This window comes from Bos grunniens, chromosome 8, assembly GCF_055505025.1.
Source record: "Bos grunniens cultivar Pamir isolate PY7600 chromosome 8, Bosgru_T2T1.0, whole genome shotgun sequence".
Classification (NCBI taxonomy): Eukaryota; Metazoa; Chordata; class Mammalia; order Artiodactyla; family Bovidae; genus Bos; species Bos grunniens.
In genome coordinates this window covers 99307465-99330391 of record NC_141172.1, presented here as the reverse complement: position 1 = coordinate 99330391, position 22927 = coordinate 99307465, and the positions used below count along the sequence as shown (strand labels likewise).

Sequence of the window (22927 nt, the reverse complement as noted above, 5' to 3'; positions counted from 1 at the left end):
AAAGGCCTGCACACCTGCCCTCTGTTCATGACAGGTTAATCCCTCACATCGGTGGGTTTTCGGGAAGAGCCTCATCAGTAAAAATCACCCCAAATTCCTTTTACTCTGTTATCAGGCTTCAAGTTCCACCGACTCCCTGGCGCTACACAGCCTGAGTGCCCAGCAGCCCTGCCCACCGAATCTGTTCTGTTTGCCTGAACTCATCTGGCGCTGCCTGATGCCCTCAGGCGTTAGCAGTGATGGATGGAAAGAGGACCAGGATGCTTAATCAATGGATGATGACAATTCTTCTGCTCTTGGTTCCTGGGGGGAACCTCAAGGACAGCAAGATTTCTTCATTAGCTGGTGGCTGAATGTTGGCCTGAAGAAGTCCTCTTTTCAACCTCAGGCTGCGTGGCCGCCTTGGTTCCTTTGCCTGGACTTTTCTTCCAGTTCCTTGAGTCCCCCATCCTTTTGTTTTTTGCCACGGCTTTCATTGTGGTATAACTTACATACCATTAGATGTACTCATTTCCAAGTGTTCGATTCAAAGATTTTTAGTAAACGTTGTGCAACTATCACAATTCAATTTTAGCACCTTTTGATCACCCATTTGCAGTCACTTCTGGTTCCTTTTTGGCAATGGGAAGCCTGGGTCATCCTTTCCCACTATCTCCTGGGAGAGCTGATCCCAAAGGAAAGAGCCCAGAAGGAGTTCATTCAAATAAAGAAACTTTATCGGAATGAAGTGGCTGCCACCAAAACTCTGCTCTCCCCCAAGACTCCAGCCCCTGTCATGGCTTTGGCCTTGGTTCACAAGAGCCCGCAGGAGGAGGTGTGGTAAGGTCACCCAGACCCCCACACAGCATCAGATCTACTGGATCTTGCATGTGAAGTTGCCAATGTGCATTTTTATGGGAAGAGTGGGTAAGGTAACACTTGAATCAGAGTGCCCAGGTTAAAATTCAAGCGCTACTATTTATGAGCTCTGTGGCCTCTGTTTTCTAACCAGTCAAATGGATATCAGAACAGTTCAACCCCAGGGAACTTCCCAGGATCTAGTAGTTAGGACTTCCCACCCTCAATGGCACAGCCTGGGTTTGATACCTGGCTGGGGAACTAAGATCCCGCAAGCTGTGTGGCTCAGTCAAAAAAAAAAAAAGCCCCAAAAGACAAACAGAAACCAAAACAGAATGCCCTATGGAATGTCCTAAGAAATAGACTACATTTGTGGAAATTGTAGAAAATGCCTGTCACTTTCTCAGTGCTTCATAAATGCTGCCTACTCATCTGCCATGTGTGAAATGGATAGCTAGAGGGAAGCTCCTGTGTAACACAGGGATCTCTGCCTGGTGCTTTGTAATGACCTGGGAGTGGGGGGTGAGGGGTGGAAAGGCGGTGCAAGAGGGAGGGGGCACATGTATACTTATAGCTAATTCATGTCGTGGTCAGGCAGAAACCAACATATTGTAAAGCAATTATCCTCCAATTAAAAATACATTTTTAAAATGTTAACACGTTACTGTTTATAGAGTTTGATCAAATTTTCCAAGGGGCCTGATCCCACTCCCTTCCCCCCAAAATGAGAACTCCCATCACATGGAGACTGGACATGATGCCATAAGGAAGAACAGGAGAATATGACTGGAATCCTGGGTGGTGTGGGGTAGGGGTGGGGAAAACTGGAAGAAGGTACATAAATGGGGAGAGATGAAGAAAGCAGCAGCTGAAAGGAGACCCCGGGGAGAGAGACAAGAAGGTGCTAAGGAAGAACAGGCAACTGAAGGTCTGGGTACAAGTTAGTTCCAGGGGTTAAGATGTAAAACAGCCTAGCGTGGCTAGAGACTCGGGATGCGGGTGAGGAAGTGGAGGGCGGGCAGGAGGAAATCAGGGGAGGAAGCTTTGGTTCACCTGTGGTCTCAGATGCTTGGTAAAGTCTGAAATTCTCCATGCCTCAGAGGAGAGCCCATAGCGTCAAAGAGTTGAACACGACTGAAGCAACTTATGGCACCCCACTCCAGTACTCTTGCCTGGAAAATCCCATGGACGGAGGAGCCTGGAAGGCTGCAGCCCATGGGGTTGCTGAGGGTCGGACACGACTGAGCGACTTCACTTTCATGCATTGGAGAAGGAAATGGCAACCCACTCCAGTGTTCTTGCCTGGAGAATCCCAGGGAGGGGGGAGCCTGGCGGGCTGCCGTCTATGGGGTCACACAGACAGGACTGAAGCGACTTAGCACCCACGCAGAGCCAAATGTGGGTGCTGGGAATGGAATGGATAATAAAAATTAGAGCCTAAGGGCAGAGAGTGAGCATCACTGTTCACCCTGCCCTTCGCCCCACCGTCTCTGACCTTGGAATCCACCTCCCTCCTCAGGAGGCACCCATGTCACGTCTGCCGGTCCCATCAGTTTCCAGCCTAGCCAGGGCAGCTGGACCCAACACGGCAAAAGGGGCACTGCCAACAGCCTGTCGAAGGTCTGCCCCACCAGCTCGTGTTGCTTTCTTGGTTCCAAATATGCAAGAAGCAATGTTCCCCCGTGGAATCAGAGGCAAGGGCACTGGCCACCCTCCGGCAGTGCGGTCCTCCAACTCCCCACCCCAGTCAAACAAGCGGCCATCACTTATAAAAACACAACACACACTGGGTTTTAATGAGAAAATAATTGTATACTTGCATTGAATGCCTCACAATCACTATAAAACCAAAGCAGGATAATAACATTGAAGTGGTTAACATACACAGGAGAGCCAGAGTATCATTTTCAAACACAGTATTGCTGCTTTTTGCCCCCTCCTCCAAAAAAGGGAAAAAAAAAAGTCATTTGGGTAAAGAGCAACACAAAATCAAAATTGGCAGCTCACTCACTGAATGCTTAAAATTCAGGAAATTGGTTCTGTCACTAAAACTGGATATAGTCACCATCTCTAAACACATAGGTTATTATTTTTTTTTCCAATACATAGTTTAATGACATCCATTCTTTAGTTGGAAAAAAAGTTAAATTATTTGTCTTCAGAGACAAGAGTCAACACTGTCTTAGTGTTCCTTGTTATGCTGTGTGTGTGTGTTGCGTATATATGTGGACACTGAGCTATATACGGTTTATACATCACTGTCTACGGTGGGCAGCATGCACAGGTGTAAAAAGGCAAGGAGACTGCATGTGTCCTTCACGCAGGACACAGCCCAGCCTCCTGCCACTGACAGACCCTGTTTCCATAATTTCTGGATGAGAAAGTCAAGGAATGTCAGTAGGTAATCAGTTCCGGAGGAAAGTGGACATCTATAAACACTGTGGAATGGAATACTTTCAGGAAAGCTTTTAATATCTACGGAATCTAAACATTTGTTCTAGCTGAGATTAACAAGCTTGCGTGCTATTTGGGGGCAGGGATGAGCATCAGAGGCCGATGTGTGGACAAGCCTCTTCCTCTCAATGGATGAGGCAGGAGTGATTTTCCTCCAGGTCTGCTGCATCTTCACATGGTTTAAGGGGTTCATTTGGGATCCCAGAGCCTAGCATAGTGATATGTACAAAGCCATGGCCCAATGTTTCTTAAATGAGTAAAAAAAACTCAAGAGCGCAGAGAAAACCTGGCTCTTCCAAGGGAACTGTAATGGACATTTTAACAGGGTTGTAACTGAGTGGAACAGCAGTCATCAGAAGGCAGCAGAAGGGAACAAGCAAAGGCTGGAGATGTGGGGGCCACAGTTAAACGGCTTTGTGACTGTGAGGGGGTCACGGAAACTCTGCATTTGTTGCCTACTCAAAGCACGGACCAAAGGATCCCAACTCTGTAACTCTACGCAATCAATGTGTCTGGTTCAATCAACTGTAGTCAAAGACCGATTTATCTGCCTCCACAGCAAGTGCAGGAATTGCGTGGCCTTCTAAGCTTTCTTTTCAGCTGCCCATTCTCTTCTCAAATGGAGGTTTAAGGTGGGTACACATTTTCCTCCAAAACAGAACCAAACACTTCAGGCAAGTCCTGAGGATTGTTTCCTCTTTCGAAAGATGGGGAGTCCATCTGTATCTAGTCTATGGCCGTGACCAGATCCAGAGTTAGTCCAGAAATCACGAAGCATAGAACACTTTGCTCTCCAGGCATCCGAGCAGCCTCTGTGTCCCTGGGCCACACGATGCTACTGTCGCATCAGTGGTCATTCCCGTGCCTGTCTTGGGAACAATGCTGGAAATCCTCAGGGTACTCTCCTGTCACTGGTCAGGACTCCTCATCTCATTTTCCTGGGAACATCTGTCTCTGTGCCAGCCTCTCCCACTTGAAAAAAGAATTCCTAACAGCAGGCATCTTATTTGTCACGTATCTCCAGTGGTTAGCACATTTTGTTGACTCTTCATTCGGAATGCTCAGGGCCGTGAGCCATTTGAAGATGGCGCTAATTACCCATCTGTAGAATTTGGCTTCAAATTGCAGGTTCCCTTGGCAGTTTCAAAGTTGTAAGTTACCCGACAGCTCCATTTCTACTTTGTGTCCACCACTTGTTTATGAATAAACTTTCCCCTAAAGCCGACATTAGTCTAATAAAAGAAGCAAAGATAGTGTGCATGACATCTACATACAAATTTTGTGGAACTGCTACTTGTCAGAATAACCTATTAGCGCTTATGACAGAATAATATAAAAACAAAAAGGAATTTTAGTGAGGTCTAACTTACTTATTGCTTTTTTTAAAAAAAACACAGTTTTAAAACAAAGGGCACAATATTGTAAAGTGATTATCCTCTAATTTAAAGAAAAAACAAAGGGGACCAAAAAAAAAAAGAATGCTGGTCAGTATTTTTCTCATGGCCAGAGTTAAAAAATTTCTCATCCAGAAATTGAGGGCATTCCATGATTGAATGCCCTGATCATATTGCTTTAAAAGACAAAAAGAGTAAAGCTGGCATCCTTTAGCCTATACTAAGCATGAATACAAAGCATGAGAATAAATATGAAACTTTCCTAAATGTCAAATTACAAAACTGCTCAAAACTTTGCCATTGTGACTCATGCAAATACCATGTTAGGTCAACTTAATATTACAAATACTGTATCAGCTAGGAGCCTCTATATCCTTTTCATAAAAAAGAAATTCTCGCTCACTCCTGACGCTGGCAAACAGCTTTGGAGGAAGTAAGTGGATACCTCTGTCCCATGACCATTCTGGAATTTTACTCCTCACACACACACACACACACACCCTTACTCGTGAGCACTCACGCGCTTTGCAAAAATACACAAAGGCATGTGTGGACACATAGGCACGTGTGTGCGTGCGCACACACACACACCCATCTTTAGGATTTGTAGCTGATCCTAAGCCTGCACTTAAACTTCTATATTTTTCTCTGTATCATCCTGAAAAATACTGGTTGCTCAGCAAAAATAATCTCTCTTACTTCCTCATTTTCCCACTCTTTCTCCCTCCCTTATTCTCTACCTTTCATGAGCTTTCTTTACTGCTTCCTTTCCCTGACTAATCCAAAATAATCTATCATCTTCCTACTCCCTTGAAGGTTCACTTTATATATAAAATATAGTTATAAACACCTCTTTATTTCTCATCTACCTCTCCAAGGCAGAGTTCGCCCTTGTTTTGATTATTGCCATTCTAAAAACACCCCTCCCCTCTTGAACCATGCTGTTCAATGTGTACAGGTTTTATACATGGATAGATTCCCCCACCCCATCATAAAAATAGTTGTTGCCCCCTAAATATAGTCTTCATATAAAGAAACAGAATTGTGAAAATGTGTTCTCATAAACTGTAGCTCAGTCAGTATCATAAGCAGACAAGACCCTAAAGGTAAAATAATCTATTTGGTTTGGCTTTCTGCCCCCACTTCCTCAACCTCCTAATGTAGAACAGATTGTGTTTGCAACAGGAAGAAATCTTGTCTTCAAAATACGGATTGTGATCATTCATGGCTCCTAATTAAAAACAATTAAATGAAAGAGATATGGGACGAGAGTTGCCTCTTCTGGGCAAATGGAGAGAAACCTTATTTTGTGGCTGCTGGAGTAAATGGAGTTGGTCCGCCACCTGCGATGTGGTCACGGGTGGGAACTGGTGCAGGCGCAGGGAAGTACCCTCCGCCAGGTGGACGGCGCCAGCTTCTCAGATTCTCCAAAGGGCCACATCTCCACTGTTTTCCTCACCACCCAGGCAGCCTGGTCTCTTCTGCCTGGAGCAACCATGTCGGTTTGCTCATAATTTCTTTGTCCTTTTGGATCAACTGTGGTCCAAACCCAGGCGATCCTTTTGAGTCACACACACACACACACAATCCTTTTCCTTTTGACTCCCAGGAGTTTGAGTTTGGTGGGTGGACTGCTTTTTCACTGTAAATTATAACTTCTGGCCTGCATAAGGATTGCTGAGTTCGTTTGCACTTTAATAAATATTCTATTAAAATGCTTTAACTGTTGATTTCTTGGTTTCTTGGGAGCCCAAGCACCAAAGAAGCTTCCTGGGTGGAAGGAAGTTGATTATTCATTGTTTTCTTCCTCTTGGTTGGCATAGATCCCCGCCTCCCAGCGCAAAGCCAATGCGCTCTTTCTTCGATTAACCCGTGTGGCCTCAAGGACCTAAGAGAGAAGGAAAAAAATTACACAGAGTTCATGGATATCAATCACATACACAAACTGACTTCTCTGTTTCTTTTCTCCTTTCCCTCCCTCAACAGTATCTACTGAATGAGGAAAGTGGGAAACTGTCTGAACCAGCTGGGAGACCGGAGAGAATGAAAGTGAAGGTGGGTGGTGGGAGGTCCTGGGGGCGCCATCATCTCACAGCCAAGTTCACTTGCCATCTGACCCATCATTCTCAGTATAGAGAGATTTAATTTCCCTGAAATGTTCTGCAAGTTTCCTAGAACTAAATTTGGCCCTGCATCAAGCTTTTTGATAACAAAGCGATCGCTACATGCTCTAGATGAGCGCAGTCTGTTGGCAATGTTCTGCATCTGGACTATCCAGTATGGCAGCTACTGAGTGCTTAGAACATGGCTCGTGCGGCTGAGAAACTACACACTTGATTTCAGTAGCCTCTTGGATCTAGTGACTACCACATTAGCACAGCTATGAATGGTCTTAGTCTCCAGAAAAGAGTTCCAAACAACGGAACCAGTGCGGAATCATTCCATCAAACTTTATGGACCTACGCAAGCTGTGATCTTATTTATATCACAAAAATCTACTTTGGTATAATTAAGCTCGCAAGAGGAATTAAGTGGGGGGAAAAAAAGAGCTTCTGAAGCCAATAATAAAGGAATCTGGGCATGCTGATGTAGCATCAGGGCTACAGGTACTCATTAAGGAAATGGAAGGTGACAACGTTGAGAACAAATTGGTTCACCACCATCGGGGTGAGCCACCCTCCCTCTGGTTCCCTAGAAGAGCCTGTGGACTCCGGGGGAAACCTTCGGCCAGTCTGCTCCTGCTTGAGTTTGATCCAGATGACATCCGCATGAAGGACATTTAGGTTGCCAAAGCGGGAGAAACGGTTCAATTTCACAGTGCTACGCCAAAAGCAAGCCCATGCACACCAGTCAGTTCAGTTATTGTGGCTCTGGCTTAGGATGCACAGTTTCTGAATTTAAAGAAAAGTCCAGTAGAGCCAAGACTGGTTGGTTATCCAACCAATATGGAATGAAGCTTTTGTTTATGTGAAGAACAATCATTCTGGCAAGCGACAGAGATGCTGACAACTTCAGAGAAGCAAGGAGATAAAGGTTTACAAGCAGTGGTGGGAGCCCAGACATAAGCAGATTCTGGACAGATAAAGGTCTAGGCAGGGCAAGGGGAGCAGGGGGAGGAATCTCAGTTTGCTTCTCTGCACCTCTGATAAAGTAATGGACTTCTCAGAGCTACAGTGCACTTTTCTCCGGGAAGGCTTCCCTAGTCCTCCTAGGAGGGACGGCTAGACAGGACATATGGGACACAACTCGGTCAGGTCTCCTGAAGGGATGTTCATCATGAAGAACATAAGCCATGCCCTAAAGTGTTGGTGTATAAGCATGTCATCGTCACTTAGTCAATATCTAAGAATAAGACATCAGTAGAAGGATGCTTCCAAGCCTGGCAGAGTTAAACAGCAGTCTTCAGGTCAATGCGTGGTAGCATGGTACCGGGAAGCCGTGCGGGACTGGAATGGCAAGTGCTGAGCTTTATTTCTAGCTCTCTGCCTGGAACGTGTTGCTGCTGTTCATGGCATCTTGTGTCTCTTAAACCTTATGTATAAAGAAAGTTTATCTACAAACACAACACCTGCCCTACTTCACGGGCTTTTTCAGGAAGAGGGGTGGACTCTGAAGTCCAGGCAGACTAAGGTTAAATCCTAGTAACTACATGACCTTGGGAAGGTTTATTATTTCTGTGCCTCAGTTTCCTTATATGTAAAATGGGGATTATAAAAACTATAGTACCAAGTTGGTCTGAGGAATAAATGAGGCACTGCATGTAAAGCGTTTAGCATAGTTTCCAGGGCATAGTAAGTTCTCAAACAGTAGTTTTGCATTTCTCACATCATGTGAAAGGGCTTTATGAGCAATCAAGTGGTATTCTAACATAAGGCATTTTGACAAGGAGCTCTCCTTGTGTAAAACAGTCATATGTTTGCCCTGCAGACTGCATATACAAACCAAATGGTTTACATAAGAGCTAAAAATCAATCTAAGGTTCTGAAAAAGTGTCCCCTTCCATTTCAGATGGCCTTAGGCCCCGTTTTAATTCTCAATCATGTTGAATAAATTTACTGTACTCTGTTCTTTGGGAACCTATATCAATCCAACTACCCAATCATCTTACAGATATTTTTTGGCTTTCTACCAAGTGTCGGGCATAGTACTTCATGTTTAGGACAGAAGAGTCTCTTCCCTCCTGGAGCTTAGTCACCAAAAAGTGCAATGGGCAGAGAAATGATACTTATAATTATGGAAACATTCAGCACAGCTTGGGTTTGAACATCTACTTGTGGCAACCCAAATAATTCATCTGTACCAACAATGAGCCCCCTTTTCTTCTTTCATTCCCCTATTTATATGCTCTTATCATGAGCCTGGATTTCTGATGAAATCTAAAGTTGTTAGTAAAGGCACAGATCAGATAAGCAGCAGAGCATAACTAAAAGAGCCAGTGACCTTGCTATAAAATTGTCTTCAGGTCCACGAGGTTATGATCGGACTGGCTCAGGAGTGAAGCCATCCTACAACTGGCCTTTTGAAGATTCAAAAGCCAAGCCCTTGGGGAAGGTATGTAGATGAGTCTCTGCTGCACAATTAATAGAGTACTGTGTGTGTGTGAATATAGCTCTAGCAAATCTAGAACTCTTGTTCTAGATGTTTGCATATTAACTTTGTCTCCTAAAGTGTGTTCCTTTCCTTTCTGGTTTAAGAAAAGCACTTGCCTCCAGGGCTCTGATAATAATAAATACATACATCACAGGTACCATGAACCAGCTGGGGTTTTAATCCTTGCTACTGTTCTGTGGGGTTCATACCATTACTACTTGCATTTCACATATGAAAAAACTGAACCAAAAGGAGGTTTAAATAATCAGACTAGTAGAAGGAAAAGTTAACATCTGACCCCAGAACTCTGGGTATGGAGTCAATGGTCTGGAATACCATGTTCCACTGCTGCTCAGTGGCTGGGAGGAATCTGAAGGAGGAAGAATCAGAAAGGACAATATACATTCTCCATAGAAATAGAGAGAAAAAAACATAGTAAGACCTGATTTAAGGTTTTATCTTCCACAAATTAATTCCGATTTAGGTCTGGTGGGAGAAAGAAAAAAATCAATTCTCTCTGAACAGTCCTCTAATATTAATTTTTCTTTCCAATGCTTAGGGAATTCAAGTGAATCGCTTCACTTTGAGTAGCAATCAGCCTAGACAACTTTATTTTGGGGATGTGAAACAAAAGACAGATGTGTTAAGATGTGCTAATATTTGACCCCCCATCTCTTCCACAGAAGGTAGATAGGGCCCAGTTTTATCTTCCTTGGGTGGATGAGACCAGATTTTCATCAATCTTATGTTGACTCAAAGGGAATGTGGGCTTAGGGTCTAATTCTTAAACTACCTTCCCCCAACTGAGAACCACAGTTAGACACTGAAGAAGGTCCATGTAAAGATATTTGCAGTATTCATTTTATATTTTCTGGAAAAAAAAAAAAAAACACCCACTGATAATCATCAATTCATATCTATAGTTAACTACATTTATTTTGCTAAACATGGAGATATAAAATATATTGTGTTGGCCAAAAAGATTATTCAGGTTTTCTGTAGGATGGTATAGAAAACCCAAACAAACATTTTGGGTCAAACCAAGATATTGTGCTATAGGTCAGCACAGACAATCTGAAGAATAATTTGCAATAGGTAGTGAATGTGAGTCTGTATAAGCCCCAGAACAAGTGCTTTTACTTCTAGATATATTTGTAGACCTTCTTCCATGGGTCACACAAAGAGCTATGTACAATAACATTCACTGATTCATTGTTTGTAATGGCAAAGAAAAGATACAACCTACAGTTCGATCACCAGAAGGATAATCAATACATATGTACTCATTCAATGGAACACTATACATGGCAGCTATGATGAGTGAAATAGAGCTGGAAATATCAACATGGACACATTAAAAAATGATGCAGACAGAATAAAGATTACTGGGCGCTAAAATATGATACACTTATGGAAAGTTCTAGAACATGCAAAACCATTAGATATAATTTATGTATACAGACATATATAGTATATAGTATAAGGATAAAAACATGCATGGAAACAATCAATGCCAAACTCCAGAGAAGTTTTCTCTCAAGAGAGAAAGAAATGAGAGCTGGGAGAAGTAACAAGAGGGCTTGAATGGTATTGGTAATATTTATTTCTTTATAAAATATTAAGGAAATATTACAAATGACAAGAATGGACAAGGCTGGCCTCATTATTTTACTCTGTCATAGACTTGGCACACTGGCACATCCTTGGCTCCATGGGATCACGGACATTGTTCAGGTGACTACTATCTTCTCAGAACCGAGAAAGTGCCTGATGTGTAATAGGTCCTGGATAAACTGTTAACCAGGTGAATGAATAAATGATTCTCTACAATTCTGTACATCTGCAATAAGTCTTTTAAAATAAAAATGATGCTATAGAAATTAAAAATATAAAAACCAATATGCTTTCTCATAGCACATAAATAAGTCAATATATATGTGGAAAAAATGGAAAACATTTTAAAATGTGCTTTTTCATACTACAGGTTTGAGAAATTTGTGTAGAAGGAAGTTGTAGGGTCGAGGCTTTGGGGGAAATATAATGCTTGCAGGAGCGTCCAAAACAAAAACACAGGTTTAAAGATGACAGGGAGGGGGAACTGGATTGGTTCACAGTTGGAAAAAGTTATCCTAAAGCGATGGCGTGGAGCTCTCTGGGTTTGTGTTAAGCCAAACCAAGGACTGATCCAACCCAACAGCCCCCGTCCACTTGAGCTACATGATTTTCTAACCAGACCAGAGCAGATTTGTTATCAGCTTCTAAAACAACAAACAAAAATCCAAATAGCCCATTGGTTGTGCCCTCTAGTCCAAACATCTTCCAGATCCATGAGCATGGCAAGGTCTTGTCCAGCCCAGCACACAGCACAGCAAAGCACAGTCTCATATACCACTGTTGCATAGATGCCAACATTTCAAGGCAATCATCCCATTCAGAAAAGGAAGGGAGGAAAAAAAAAACCATCAGGAAACGGCAAACCACGACAGCATGCACTTGGGTCGGGCATGCAGGAAGACCAAGACAAACAAGTGGAAAAGTACCTCGGAAGTCACCTTGCAAGACAGTAACTTAGAGGTGTACTGGCAGAGAGGGAAAAACCAGGGTTAGTAAATGGCAGAGACATGGGGAACACCCCTCAGCTGGGGACCAGCACGAGGCGGGCGGGGGGCGGGGGTGGGGGGGACAGGAGGGGAAGTGACGTCAGGAGACCAGGACACACCCACACCAAGGCTTGCTTCATCTGATATCAGTTTATTAAAAAGTGTATCTTTTGTAGCAAGCAGATACCCTATTATTTCTTCATAAAAATATCAGATAAGCCAGACTTTGTTAATTCAAGATTTGTCACTTCCATTTGCTATGATCTGAATTAACAAGATTCTTTCCCCTGTTGTTTATGCAACCAGCTACCCCCCAGCAAGATCTTTAAGGGTCATGTTGGACTTGTTAGAATCTGTAGTCATCTGTAGACAAACAGCCCTTTCCTCTTCCTGTAGGCCTCTCTGAGCCCAAAGTAGTCTTGTCATCTGTTGTCTCATGAAAAGAAGACCCTAACCACAGACAAAGAATGGTTTGAATGCAAGCTTTGTGGAGGCAGATTCTCTGAACCTGATCTAAGGATGGCACTGCCATGAGACAGCAAGCAGCCTGCTTCATCTCTACCTTGGGGGGCTTAGATAGGTTCCTGAGAATGGGGTAATTATGTCGGAACTAGAATGATCCTTTAGTTCCTCTAGGAAACTAAAAGTCACTGTAAAGAAAGCTCAGCGAAAAAATGTCCTGGCTGTGGGTGATGAGTTAGAAGGACCGACTTCTGACAGCTCCCTTCAGACTTGTGGTCCTGACCTTACATTTATACCACACGGGACCTTGAAGGCACTAACTGGTTTCTGGCAGGGTGACCATAGGCTGGATGGGGAATCATATGACTGTGATCACCGACTGCTTCTTAGGTGCTGCATTTGGAAAACATGTTGCATCATGATCAGACTGATGACCAGGGGCTGATGAATGTGGAGTGTTCCCCTCCCCTGCATATTCCTAGGCTGTGTGTGAGAACTAGGGGAATGAAGCATCACTGAGGGTGACTGAACTCTCAGCCTGCAGCGTAGGGGCACTGGAGGCAGACAAGCTTCCTCCGCCCACCCAGGGACAGTTCAGCGAGAATTCGTCAAAGATGTCTTGGTCTGGAAGGAAGTGTGTGTCAGGAATTCTTGGAAAAGTAGTGACTTCTAGCCCAGGAATTAACCCAGGAATCAAAGAGACCTTGGTTTAACCCAGGAATCGAAAAGGCCTTCTCTTATTCCAAGACAGGCAGGAAAGGCTGAAAGCCCTCTCATAACTACCTTGGGGGCAAAGTAGAAAGAAAGAGAACACAGGAAAACCCACCAAGGGTAGATTCAGTGCGAGGCCTGAGGATGGGGCTAAAAGCCCAGGAGGCTGTACTTTGGACTCAGCACAGCATCCCTTCCACTGAGAAAGGGAAAGCAAGTCTACCAAACAAGTTCAAGAGCACTCCTGATTCAAGAACTCATTGCCTTCTGAGACTAGGTCAGGTTGGAGGAAAAACTGGCCAGAAAAATAGTGTTGCCTCAATATCCTTCCTTTGCAAGGTACCAAGAAACCCTACAGGAAATTATGATTCATTAGGACCTTATGAGTTGCATGACTGACCAGAGACAGCATCAGGCCCAGATAAGGGGACATTTCCATGTAAGATAACATTTCCGGATTAGAGAAACCTATACTGCGAGCAGGACGGCTGCTCTGCACAAAAACACCAGGTGGGGGATGGATGAGGTTGAGCTCAGTGCCCCGGTCTCCTCCCCAGCTGCACAGCCGACTCAGGACTGCACCCTCACAGAGTTTTAGAAAAGCGTGCCTTTTCCTAATTCTCACAAGAGTCCTTAAAGGCTGGTAAACAGCCCGGTAAACAGCCCAGGGTAAGTGGGTAGGGTTGGGGTTAGCAATCCTCCTACCCCTAAATTAGCCAAGGGGGCACTAAGAGGTAGAGCCTAGCTGAACCTCAAGCATGGTGACACTCATCAGTGACCACGCCAAGCAGAAGGCCCCAGCCCAGGCGGATGAAGACCGTTGCTACTGAAGCATTACTGTGCCCCAGGTCTGAGCTGGGGAACAAGGATGGCCATTTGGGGGTCACTTTTTCAGAAAAGGGATTTTTTTCCTGGTTCCTTGTCACTGACTTCATCCCCAACTGCAAAATGAAGCAAAACATCCACAGATGACTTTCACATCAACTCCTGGGCAGATGTTCCCAGAAAGAGAGATTCATGATTTCATATTTCACCTTCTGTTGTTCTCTGAGCCCTCACTTTGGTTTGAGGAGGAGAGAGGCTAGCTGAAGAGTATGAAAAAGAGCACTATATACTCCGCAGCTGCCTCATGCCACTGCCTGCCAGGGACTCCTTGAGCCAGAGTCTTCCCTCCTATCCCACGTATGATATTTTATCAAGTGGGGAAATGGAAGGTCCTGAACTAGGGACAGGTCTCCAGATGCCAGTGCTACTCTGGGGTGGAGGGATGCTATACCTGTTTTGATGGTAAGGATCAGTGGTTTTCCCCCAGATAAGTTGGCAAAAACTACTCATGCAAACTTCAGGCACAGCTACATTTGTCTTCTCTTTCTTCTCTCCTCCCATCCTCATTAACATCACTGTACCCAGCGCATCACTACGCACACATCCCAGTCTTGGTTTTAAGCCTGCCTTCTCCTTGGGAAGTACAGTATGTAAGAATTCTCTTCATTCAGTTCAGAAAGAACTTGCCACTTCCTAAGGGTGAACACTTGTGGTTGGGTCCTGATCACACGTGAGTGACTCATAGCTGCCGAGTGGCTTTGGGGAAGAAATGGTGGCAGGCCCAAGTGCTGAGTCACAATGGACCCAAATGACTTAGGATGATAGCTGGAGGAGCCAAGAAGCCACATCTTACCCTGAGGATCATGTATGTGGATGGAGCAAGAACAGAATTACCAGCTTCTGGGGCAGGGAAGCCAGTGACAAAATTCAGGCTTCAAGCCATCCATCTGCTCCCTATGGTTAATATTTTGGTATGAAAGACAATTAAAGAAAGGCCACAGATCAGCTAGGAAAAGAGATGAAGGCTTGTTCATTCCTACAGGTAAACTTCAACATATTCTGCAGTGATTGATGGTGACACAATAGAAAGATTCCCTGAATCAAAAGGACTAAGACAGGTTAACAGGTGGCTCTGAGATGAAGTCTCACTGATGATCATTCATTTGCTTTAGAACAGTATACTACAGTTCTTTCAAAAGAACTGTAATATACTGTTCTTTTGTTTCTTCCAGATTTGGGTCTCTTAAAAGAGATACAGTAGGTTGGATAGATTTTTTTTCTATCCCTAAGAACTTTCAACAGCGAAAAACTTGGTTCTCTTGCAGTATCAACAACAGTGCAGAACACTTGGCCTTGACTTTGAGATCTGGGAATATGAACAGTTTGCTTAGTAGGTTTCTTCCTTATCTAAAATGTTGATATACTTGAAAAAAAAAAATAAAACAGAGACAGGAGTGTGTAAGTAAAGGGCAATCAGTATTAAAAGGCCGATTCCAAGCAGCTTCCTTCATGCAAAGGGGGAAATCCAACCTGAGTCGAATACGTCAGGTGGCTGCCTAAGTGTCAGAGTCTGTTCATCTCTGCCTATGACATGAGTGCGAGCAGGCTCTTTACTTCCAGGTATGGCGTTTTCCCCTGACACCTGCCCTTCAACACAAAAGGCATGCACAAGAGATACAGAGGGGGTGCTTCAAAATCACTCGTCTGGGTCACATGCAAAGTAATCCATTAGTTCCTCTGTATCCCCACATCCCAGCCAACTTCCACCAAGGTTGCCGATATACAGTGTGAAATCGTACATACAGCCCCAAGCTTCAAGATGGTCACAGGCTCCAGAAAATACCTAAAGGTTAACTCCATAATTTTAAGAAAGGCTCAAAGAAGGACAGAAAGGGTCTTACAGGCTCAGAGAAGGAGCCCCAGTGGTGGAAACCTCAGCAGCAGCCATCAAGGGCCAGGCCCATCCCACTGTACAATACAGGAAACAGCCCAGAAATACTCCAGCCCACCAGAGGAGCTGGGTTAGCTTTCCAAGCAACTGAGGTACAAGCCCAGGTAAGAGGCTGAGAGACACCAAGTGGGTCATTCGGCTGCCACAGGCACATTCACTTTCTTTACCACTAAAATGTTCAGTATCCTTTCACTCAGCCAACTAGAATATGAAAGGCAGTTAATCAGCATGGAACTCCTACTGTGAGCCCTGTTGTGTTCAAGTTTAAGGTGAGCAGAGAATTTATCATCCAAACTGGGGCACTTTTAAGAGGGAAAGGGGATGCTATTAATAATTACACGAGGATAAGAGGCAGAAACCAGGACTGTCCTGGGTCAACTGGGGCATATCCTCAACCGACCTGAGCTATTTCAGGGGAGGAGGTGGTTACCTCAATAAATGCTAAGAGACAGAAGCCAGCAGACTCCGAGGTTGACATGGACCCCTGAGGCTGATCCCCAGGCTCCTGGCTGTGCAGGCTGTGGGGCACAAGGGCTCTGAAGTCTCTTACTAGAGAAAGAAACCACAGAGCAGACGACTTTCTTCGCGGCTGATGGGCACGTCACATGCAAAGTTCTTGGAGCTGAGGGTAGCAGGGTAGCCGTGTGGTTTTTAACTGTCATTTTAAAAGGCTCTTTCCTGACACACTGTACACATGGGCTTGGTAGCAGCCGAAACATACTGAGCCTTCCGAGCACTGGGTACCACTTACAAGGACTGCCCGGAGCTGACACTGAAGGGTCAGCCTCATCACAGGTCTCTGCAGCGATCCCTGACCTTTTTGGTACCAGGAACTAGCTTCACAGAAGACAATTTTTCCATGGACCAGGGTTGGGATGGGGGGATGGTTTCAGGATGATCCAAGTGCATTACATTTATTGTGCACTTTATTTCTATTATTATTATTACATCAACTCCATCTCAGATCATCATCAGTCATTAGATCCCAGAGGTTGGGGACTCCTGCCTAGAGAAATAACATCTATACAGAGCAGGCGAGCAATGGCTGCGGTCAGCTCCCTGGTGTCTGTGGGTGATTTCAGGGAGCTTACGTCCTTCTTTCTGTGTTCCCCCTGCGTGGTATCTTTCTACACATCCCATATCTCATGTACAAGCTGTGCCAGTAGATTCAGACCAAAACTTGGCAGTAAAAAGACCCACTCTTTGCATGATCAATGTTTTTGAGAAACAAGACAAACCCCAACCCAACTCCAGGCATGTTAAAACCACACATCTGAAAATTGGTTCTGGTCCCATGATGCTGGCCAGACACCCGCACACACATCAGAGCCTGATCCACAGTACCATACACCAGGCCGACGTTCACCCTTGGATGCAGGAAAGAGGAAAGAGGAGAAACTTACACTACTATCATCCATTCTCTCGCGCCTTTTAGATTTGTGTGTCTCATAGTCTTCCATGAGGGTCTGCATCAGATTCTTGGGCCGCTGCGATCCGGCAGCCTCTTCGGGGGCTAAGTCAGGCTGCAAGCTGGGACCTTCAGGTGTGGGGGATGGAGGAGGTCTGACTTTCTCTATTTTCCCTGAAACAAACAACACGAAGAGAACACCCTTTCTAATAAGCTTGTCTGCTCATGACAGCTTTCGGAAAGAAGAGAACACTGGCAAAAAAGCAACCTGTGACATAGAGCGTGGTACCAGAATGATGGTTAAGTGCAGGTCATTTTATTACAAGGATCCAAGTGCTTAAGGATTAATGTCACAAATGCATCCAACAAAGACCTCAAGGAAACTGGTTCTAAAGTCAGTTAGACCAAAGAGACCTGTCAAGCATTTCGCAAATATGTCAGACAGACAGACAGACAGACACATAGACAGACATTGGCTCTGGTTGTTTTGGGGACATGTATTCTATTTGAATCTTAAAGGCCCATTTCTTACAGATAAGGAAAACTGAGGCTCTGCAAAGGAAGGCTCTGCTGAGTCACCAGGAGGCTGGCGATGGTATCCAGGTCTCCTGGTTTCCTTCCCAGGCTCTTTCTCATCAGAGGTCACCGATGGACAGATGACCAGCCCGAGATTTTCGTATGGACAGCAGGGGTTGTAAAACCCCTGGGTGAGAACTAAGCCTGTTCTTCCTGGTCTTACATGGATCAGCCAGCTTCACTTTTTTACCTTACCTGCCATGGTCCTGAAAGCATTTAGGTTTGAGTTCCCAGGTCTTAAGGAATGAATGCCAACAACCGCAGGTTCCATGTTGTAGGAAAGGGGTGTGACAGACTTGGGAAAGGTGAGGTTCCAGCTTTTGAGATGCCAAACAGGAATTCTTAGGATGAGATCAGGTTCTCAGTCGCAGTGGTGTGGTGATGTCAGGCACTGCAGCCACGACTGCCTGCATCCCACCCTCTCTGGAAAAGCCTGGCCCTGACTTCTGGCCCAGGTAGGAGTGGGTTTTATTGCCAGAGCCCCAAATGCACCTCTGAGAAGTAGCTTCAGGTTCAACAGTCATGATGTTTTCAACTATGCCCCTTGTGAGAGACATAGGGACTGTAAACAAGGAATGTAGAGAAAACACACAAAATATACGGGGCTATTAAAGCACAAAAGTTTGGAAACGACCAGGGGAGGTTCAAGACCCACGTGACCCCCCTCCTGCAGACCCAGGATGAAGGCAAGCATCTTTCTTTGCCTTACTCCCCAGACTGCCTGATGTAGCCAGCCAGAATCACAAGTGAAGCCTGGGGTCTGCATCTCTATGTGGGTGGCTATAAGACTTTACCATGCAGAGCTCCTTTGATGGGAGGTGGGAAGCCCCTCAGAGTTCAGGAAGCTTGGGTTTTAATTTCTGCTCTCTCATGAACCAGCCATGAGGTTGGCTGTAGACAACCATGTTATGTTCCCACTTTAATCTTGGATTGATCACTTAGGTTCTCCAAGTTTCAACTTCCCTAGCTTGCCTGGAAAATCCCACGGACGGAGGAGCCTGGTAGGCTGCAGTGCATGGGGTCACTAAGAGTCAGACACGACTGAGCGACTTCACTTTCACTTTTCACTTTCATGCATTGGAGAAGGAAACGGCAACCCACTCCAGTGTTGTTGCCTGGAGAATCCCAGGGACAGGGGAGCCTGGTGGGCTGCCCTCTATGGGGTCGCATAGAGTCGGACACGACTGAAGCGACTTAGCAGCAGCAGCGAGGAAATGAGAATACGGGGAGACGCTGTCTTAGAAGTCTACTCTAACTCAAACATTTTGCTATTCTATCAAATATATTTGGCAAGAAGATCAACCTTTACTGGTTTTAAAAAAAAGTATATGACCAGCCCATCTGGCAATTATGTAGGAAATTTTTAATTTTTAATACATTGGCACCGTTACATTAGTAACTTAATGAAACTCATTGCTTTGATCTCAATTACCCAGATCATTGGTAAAAAGTCTTTTGATATTAACAGTAAGGGTACAAATATTTGAAGGTCTTGAAATCCTCTGGAAATGGTTTCTATTTTTTATTATGAAAATTAGGAAATGCTATCATGATGCCAATGGACTTATCAATTATATTAACATTATCAAGATTTTACCACTCCTGTTTCATCTATGCTATCTACCTGTCTTCCTCCCACCACTCTGTACGAAAATATTTGAAGCAATCTCAGACCTCAGGCAATATAATTCTGGAATACTTAGTATGTATTTCTAAAAATTTTGATTGACTTTTATAATGAAGCTTTGAGAAATAATACAGCCCAGTGGCCAGCACGCAGTTCTAGAGCCAGTGTGCTTGGGTTTGAATTCATTACTTAGCAGCAAAATACCCTTGGGCAGGTTACTTGTTTCGTTTTTTTAAGTTTTTCTATCTCAGTTTCCTAATCTATAAAACTGGCACGTTGATAGAAGTACCTACCTCATACAGTTGGTACAAGAACCAAATTAATATTTATAAAGTTAATCTTTAGAACAGTAAGCATCCAGTGAGTCTAGTCATTATTTATTTGGAATCTCAAAGAATAATTATGTCTATGGAGTAAGAATGAGCAATTTTCTAGGAAATTCTGCATAAAAATTTGGCAACTCTTTTAAAACTAGAAACAGATACCAAAAGATCAGGTTGGTCACTTTCCAACTGACCTCTCAAGAGGTCCCAATCATCTCCTACTAGCCATTCCTCCAGTACTAAACTCCTAGAAAGACAGTCTGTATTCACTGCCTCAAACTTCACCCCTTCACACATTCCACAGTAGGACCCCTGACTCATAACACTTTGTTTATACTTCTGTAAAGCCTTTTTCACACCTTGACTTGTGTCATATCTGGTTGTTTAAACTCTTCTTCTCAGTTAAGCTATAAAGTCACCTGAAGATAGGAATCAGCTCAGTCTGAGGCTAAGAACTCCCCTAACTCATCTGAATATACACTCTCTAGGGCAGGACCTTGTCTGCCCTGGTCACTGCAGGATCCCAGCACCAACTGTGGCATCTGGCACAGGCAGGAGTTCATGGCTGTTGAATGAACCAGTAAGTCCACTGAAATACACATAGCAGCCACTAATTAAATAACTTGTGGACTGGGACAGAATTCCCAATACAGAATCTGAGCAAAGAGTTTAAATGTCTTCACCAAAGCACATGAAATAAAACGATTGTGGTCTACAGAACCATAGACACGAACAGCTTTGGAGTAACAGCAAACACATTTATACAGCATTTCAATGATAGGTTTCTTCATGTCATTTGACCCTTAAAACAACCCTGGGATGTAGTAATCAGGGCGGATGTCATGACATCTCTGAACAGTTTAGACCCTGGAGGCTCAGATGCTTAACATCAGTCCAAATTATATTAGCTAGCAACAGTCAAGGTTAGGTCTGGAATCCAAATTGTGTCAACTGTTGCTAAACTATGTAATTGGGTGTGTGCTGAAAGAGAATAACAGAAGGTGAAAAGTTACTACAGAGAAGTGGTCAGCTATTAAACATTAAAGCCATTTCCTGCTCCTCCGTCCATGGGACTTTCCAGGCAAGAGTACTGGAGTGGGGTGCCATTGCCTTCCCCGGTTTATTTCTTAGTACTCCAGCAAATCCATCCCTGAAGCCAGTTTTACCAGTTACGACCACTAGAGGTCACATGGGTAATAGGAACCAAAGACTGCCTTAGCAGGTCTGCAGTGGCAGCTTCCAGAGAAGGTGGCGGGGACGCCTGGGAGACAACAGGTTTCAGATAACCAGGCTTACGTTTGAGCCTCAGGAGAAGCAGTCACAGATCCCCAGAGAAAGGAGACACTGCACCCCACCCCCAGACCTCTGGTCTGGTTGATATCGGGGGAAGTCAGCTTGCTGGGGCTTCTCTGCTGTGATCTCCAACCACCCTGCCTCCAGTATGGTTCCAACTAAGCCTGGAATTCTCACCCCATCTTAGGAATCACACAGGTCATCAAAAACCTAGTTTGCAGCTCAATCAAGTTTTCCCCTTGATTTGTTGTCGTTCAGTTGCTAAGTCATGTCCGACTCTCTGGGACCCCATGGACTGTAGTAAACCAGGCTCCTCTGTTCATAGGGTTCTCCAGGCAACAATACTACAATGGGTTGCCATTTCCTTCAGGGGATCTTCCCAGACCAGGGATCGAACCCATGCCTCCTGCACTGGCAGGAGATTACCACTGAGCCACCAGGAAAGTCCCTTTTCCCCTTGATCAGGATGGTGAAAAATGTCTCATGCTCATCCCCCAGCAGTAGACACTGTAGACACCACCGTTTGGGCCTCATGACACAAACAAGTAAGCAAGTGATGCAAGTAATTTGCGGTACAGGCCCGAGAGGTCTCTCTCATCCTGTCTACAGCCCTGGGGGGCCTCTTGAAATTCCCTGGCCCTTAGGACACAATTCATCAGGATCTTCAAACAGTGATGGTTATCTCTGGTGTTTGCTGGCATGAACCCAGATTCCGCTACCCTCAGGTTCCATCTCCACTTGTCTCACCAAAACTGGTTCTCAGTCTGTTCAGCTGGGAAGGACTGAACAGCTGACAGTAGCTGGAAGTGTCCTCTATTTCAATGATAAACATCCTGTTATCTAGTTTCGTACCTGGGCAGAATACTCTACAAAACATTTCCCTTAAAGGAGCCAGTTGGCATCCCTGGGGTGTCATGTAGACCTCAGGGCAGACCTGTGTTGGTCTTGGCCAAGAGCTGCTACCTGACATTTACAGAGCAGGGGTGATGTGAGTTTCACGACTGACAGGAACCAAAAGAACAAAGCTAGATTGCAATTCGGAGTGGAGGGTAGAAAATGTTCTCAAGTTTATGTCCTACATGTGATTTTGTCCAAACTATTCCATCTAGAGTGATTTTAGATTTAAGCATTTAAAGGTGTTTGAGGATAAGCAGCTTCACTTGGCAGGATGATGCCAAAGCTGTGTTTCTAAAATCATGTCCTATTACCTTAGCTTTGTAAGATAGTACTCAATGCTGCAAACAGTCAAAAAGACATTGGTCAAATAAATTTGAGACATACTCGACTAAAGAAAGTTTTAAAGATAAAACAAGATAGATTTTCTTTACCAGAGGACTTCTCCAAAGTTTTAGTGCTAATATGATTGTGAATCTCTAGTTTAAGGATGGGTGTACAGCACTTCTCAAATTTATTTAATTAGAGAACCTCATTTCATAGAAACCCTATTAACATCTCAAGTTGGGGAAATTACCAGTTTGGGAAATTACTATTCTATGCTAGTTAACCATTAACCACCAATTGTAGGCACAAGTTCAGCTAATAATTAAGTATAGGCACAAAGCTTATGTATAAGAACTTTTATTACTGTTTCTTTGTTTATAATTACATATGTGGGACAACAAAAGCATCTGACTATGGGACAAGGGTTAAATTAGTTATGGCTTATTCAGATGTTGGTGTATTATTTAGCCATAATAAATCATGTTTTAGTCTCTCAAATTTAAAGGAATAGTTACAGTCATGGAAGATACTCAAAATACATTAAGAGAAAAAGCAGATTACAAAAGCAGAAATATTGCAGGGGTTGAAGTGTGCAGGCTCTAGAGCTCGACTGCCTGGTTTAAATCCTAGCTCATTACTTATTAGCTGTGTAAAA

At 44.2% G+C, this 22927-nt stretch overlaps 1 protein-coding gene across 16 annotated transcripts in view; it reads right to left on the bottom strand.

The window, feature by feature from the left end:
• Positions 1-2628: 2628 nt before the first annotated feature.
• PALM2AKAP2 (PALM2 and AKAP2 fusion) overlaps positions 2629-22927 on the bottom strand; it is a 522805-nt gene continuing 502506 nt past the window's right edge. For 12 of the 16 annotated variants that reach the window (XM_086315907.1, XM_086315905.1, XM_086315912.1 and 9 more), the window contains 2 exons: positions 17228-17406; positions 2629-6573 (listed from right to left, as the gene is read on the bottom strand). In XM_086315907.1, coding sequence (XP_086172033.1) covers positions 6475-6573; positions 17228-17406 — 278 coding nt within the window. In that variant the 3' untranslated portion in view covers positions 2629-6474. The remainder of the gene's footprint in view (positions 6574-17227; positions 17407-22927) is intronic. The other 4 variants (XM_086315911.1, XM_086315914.1, XM_086315919.1 and 1 more) reach the window with 1 other exon arrangement.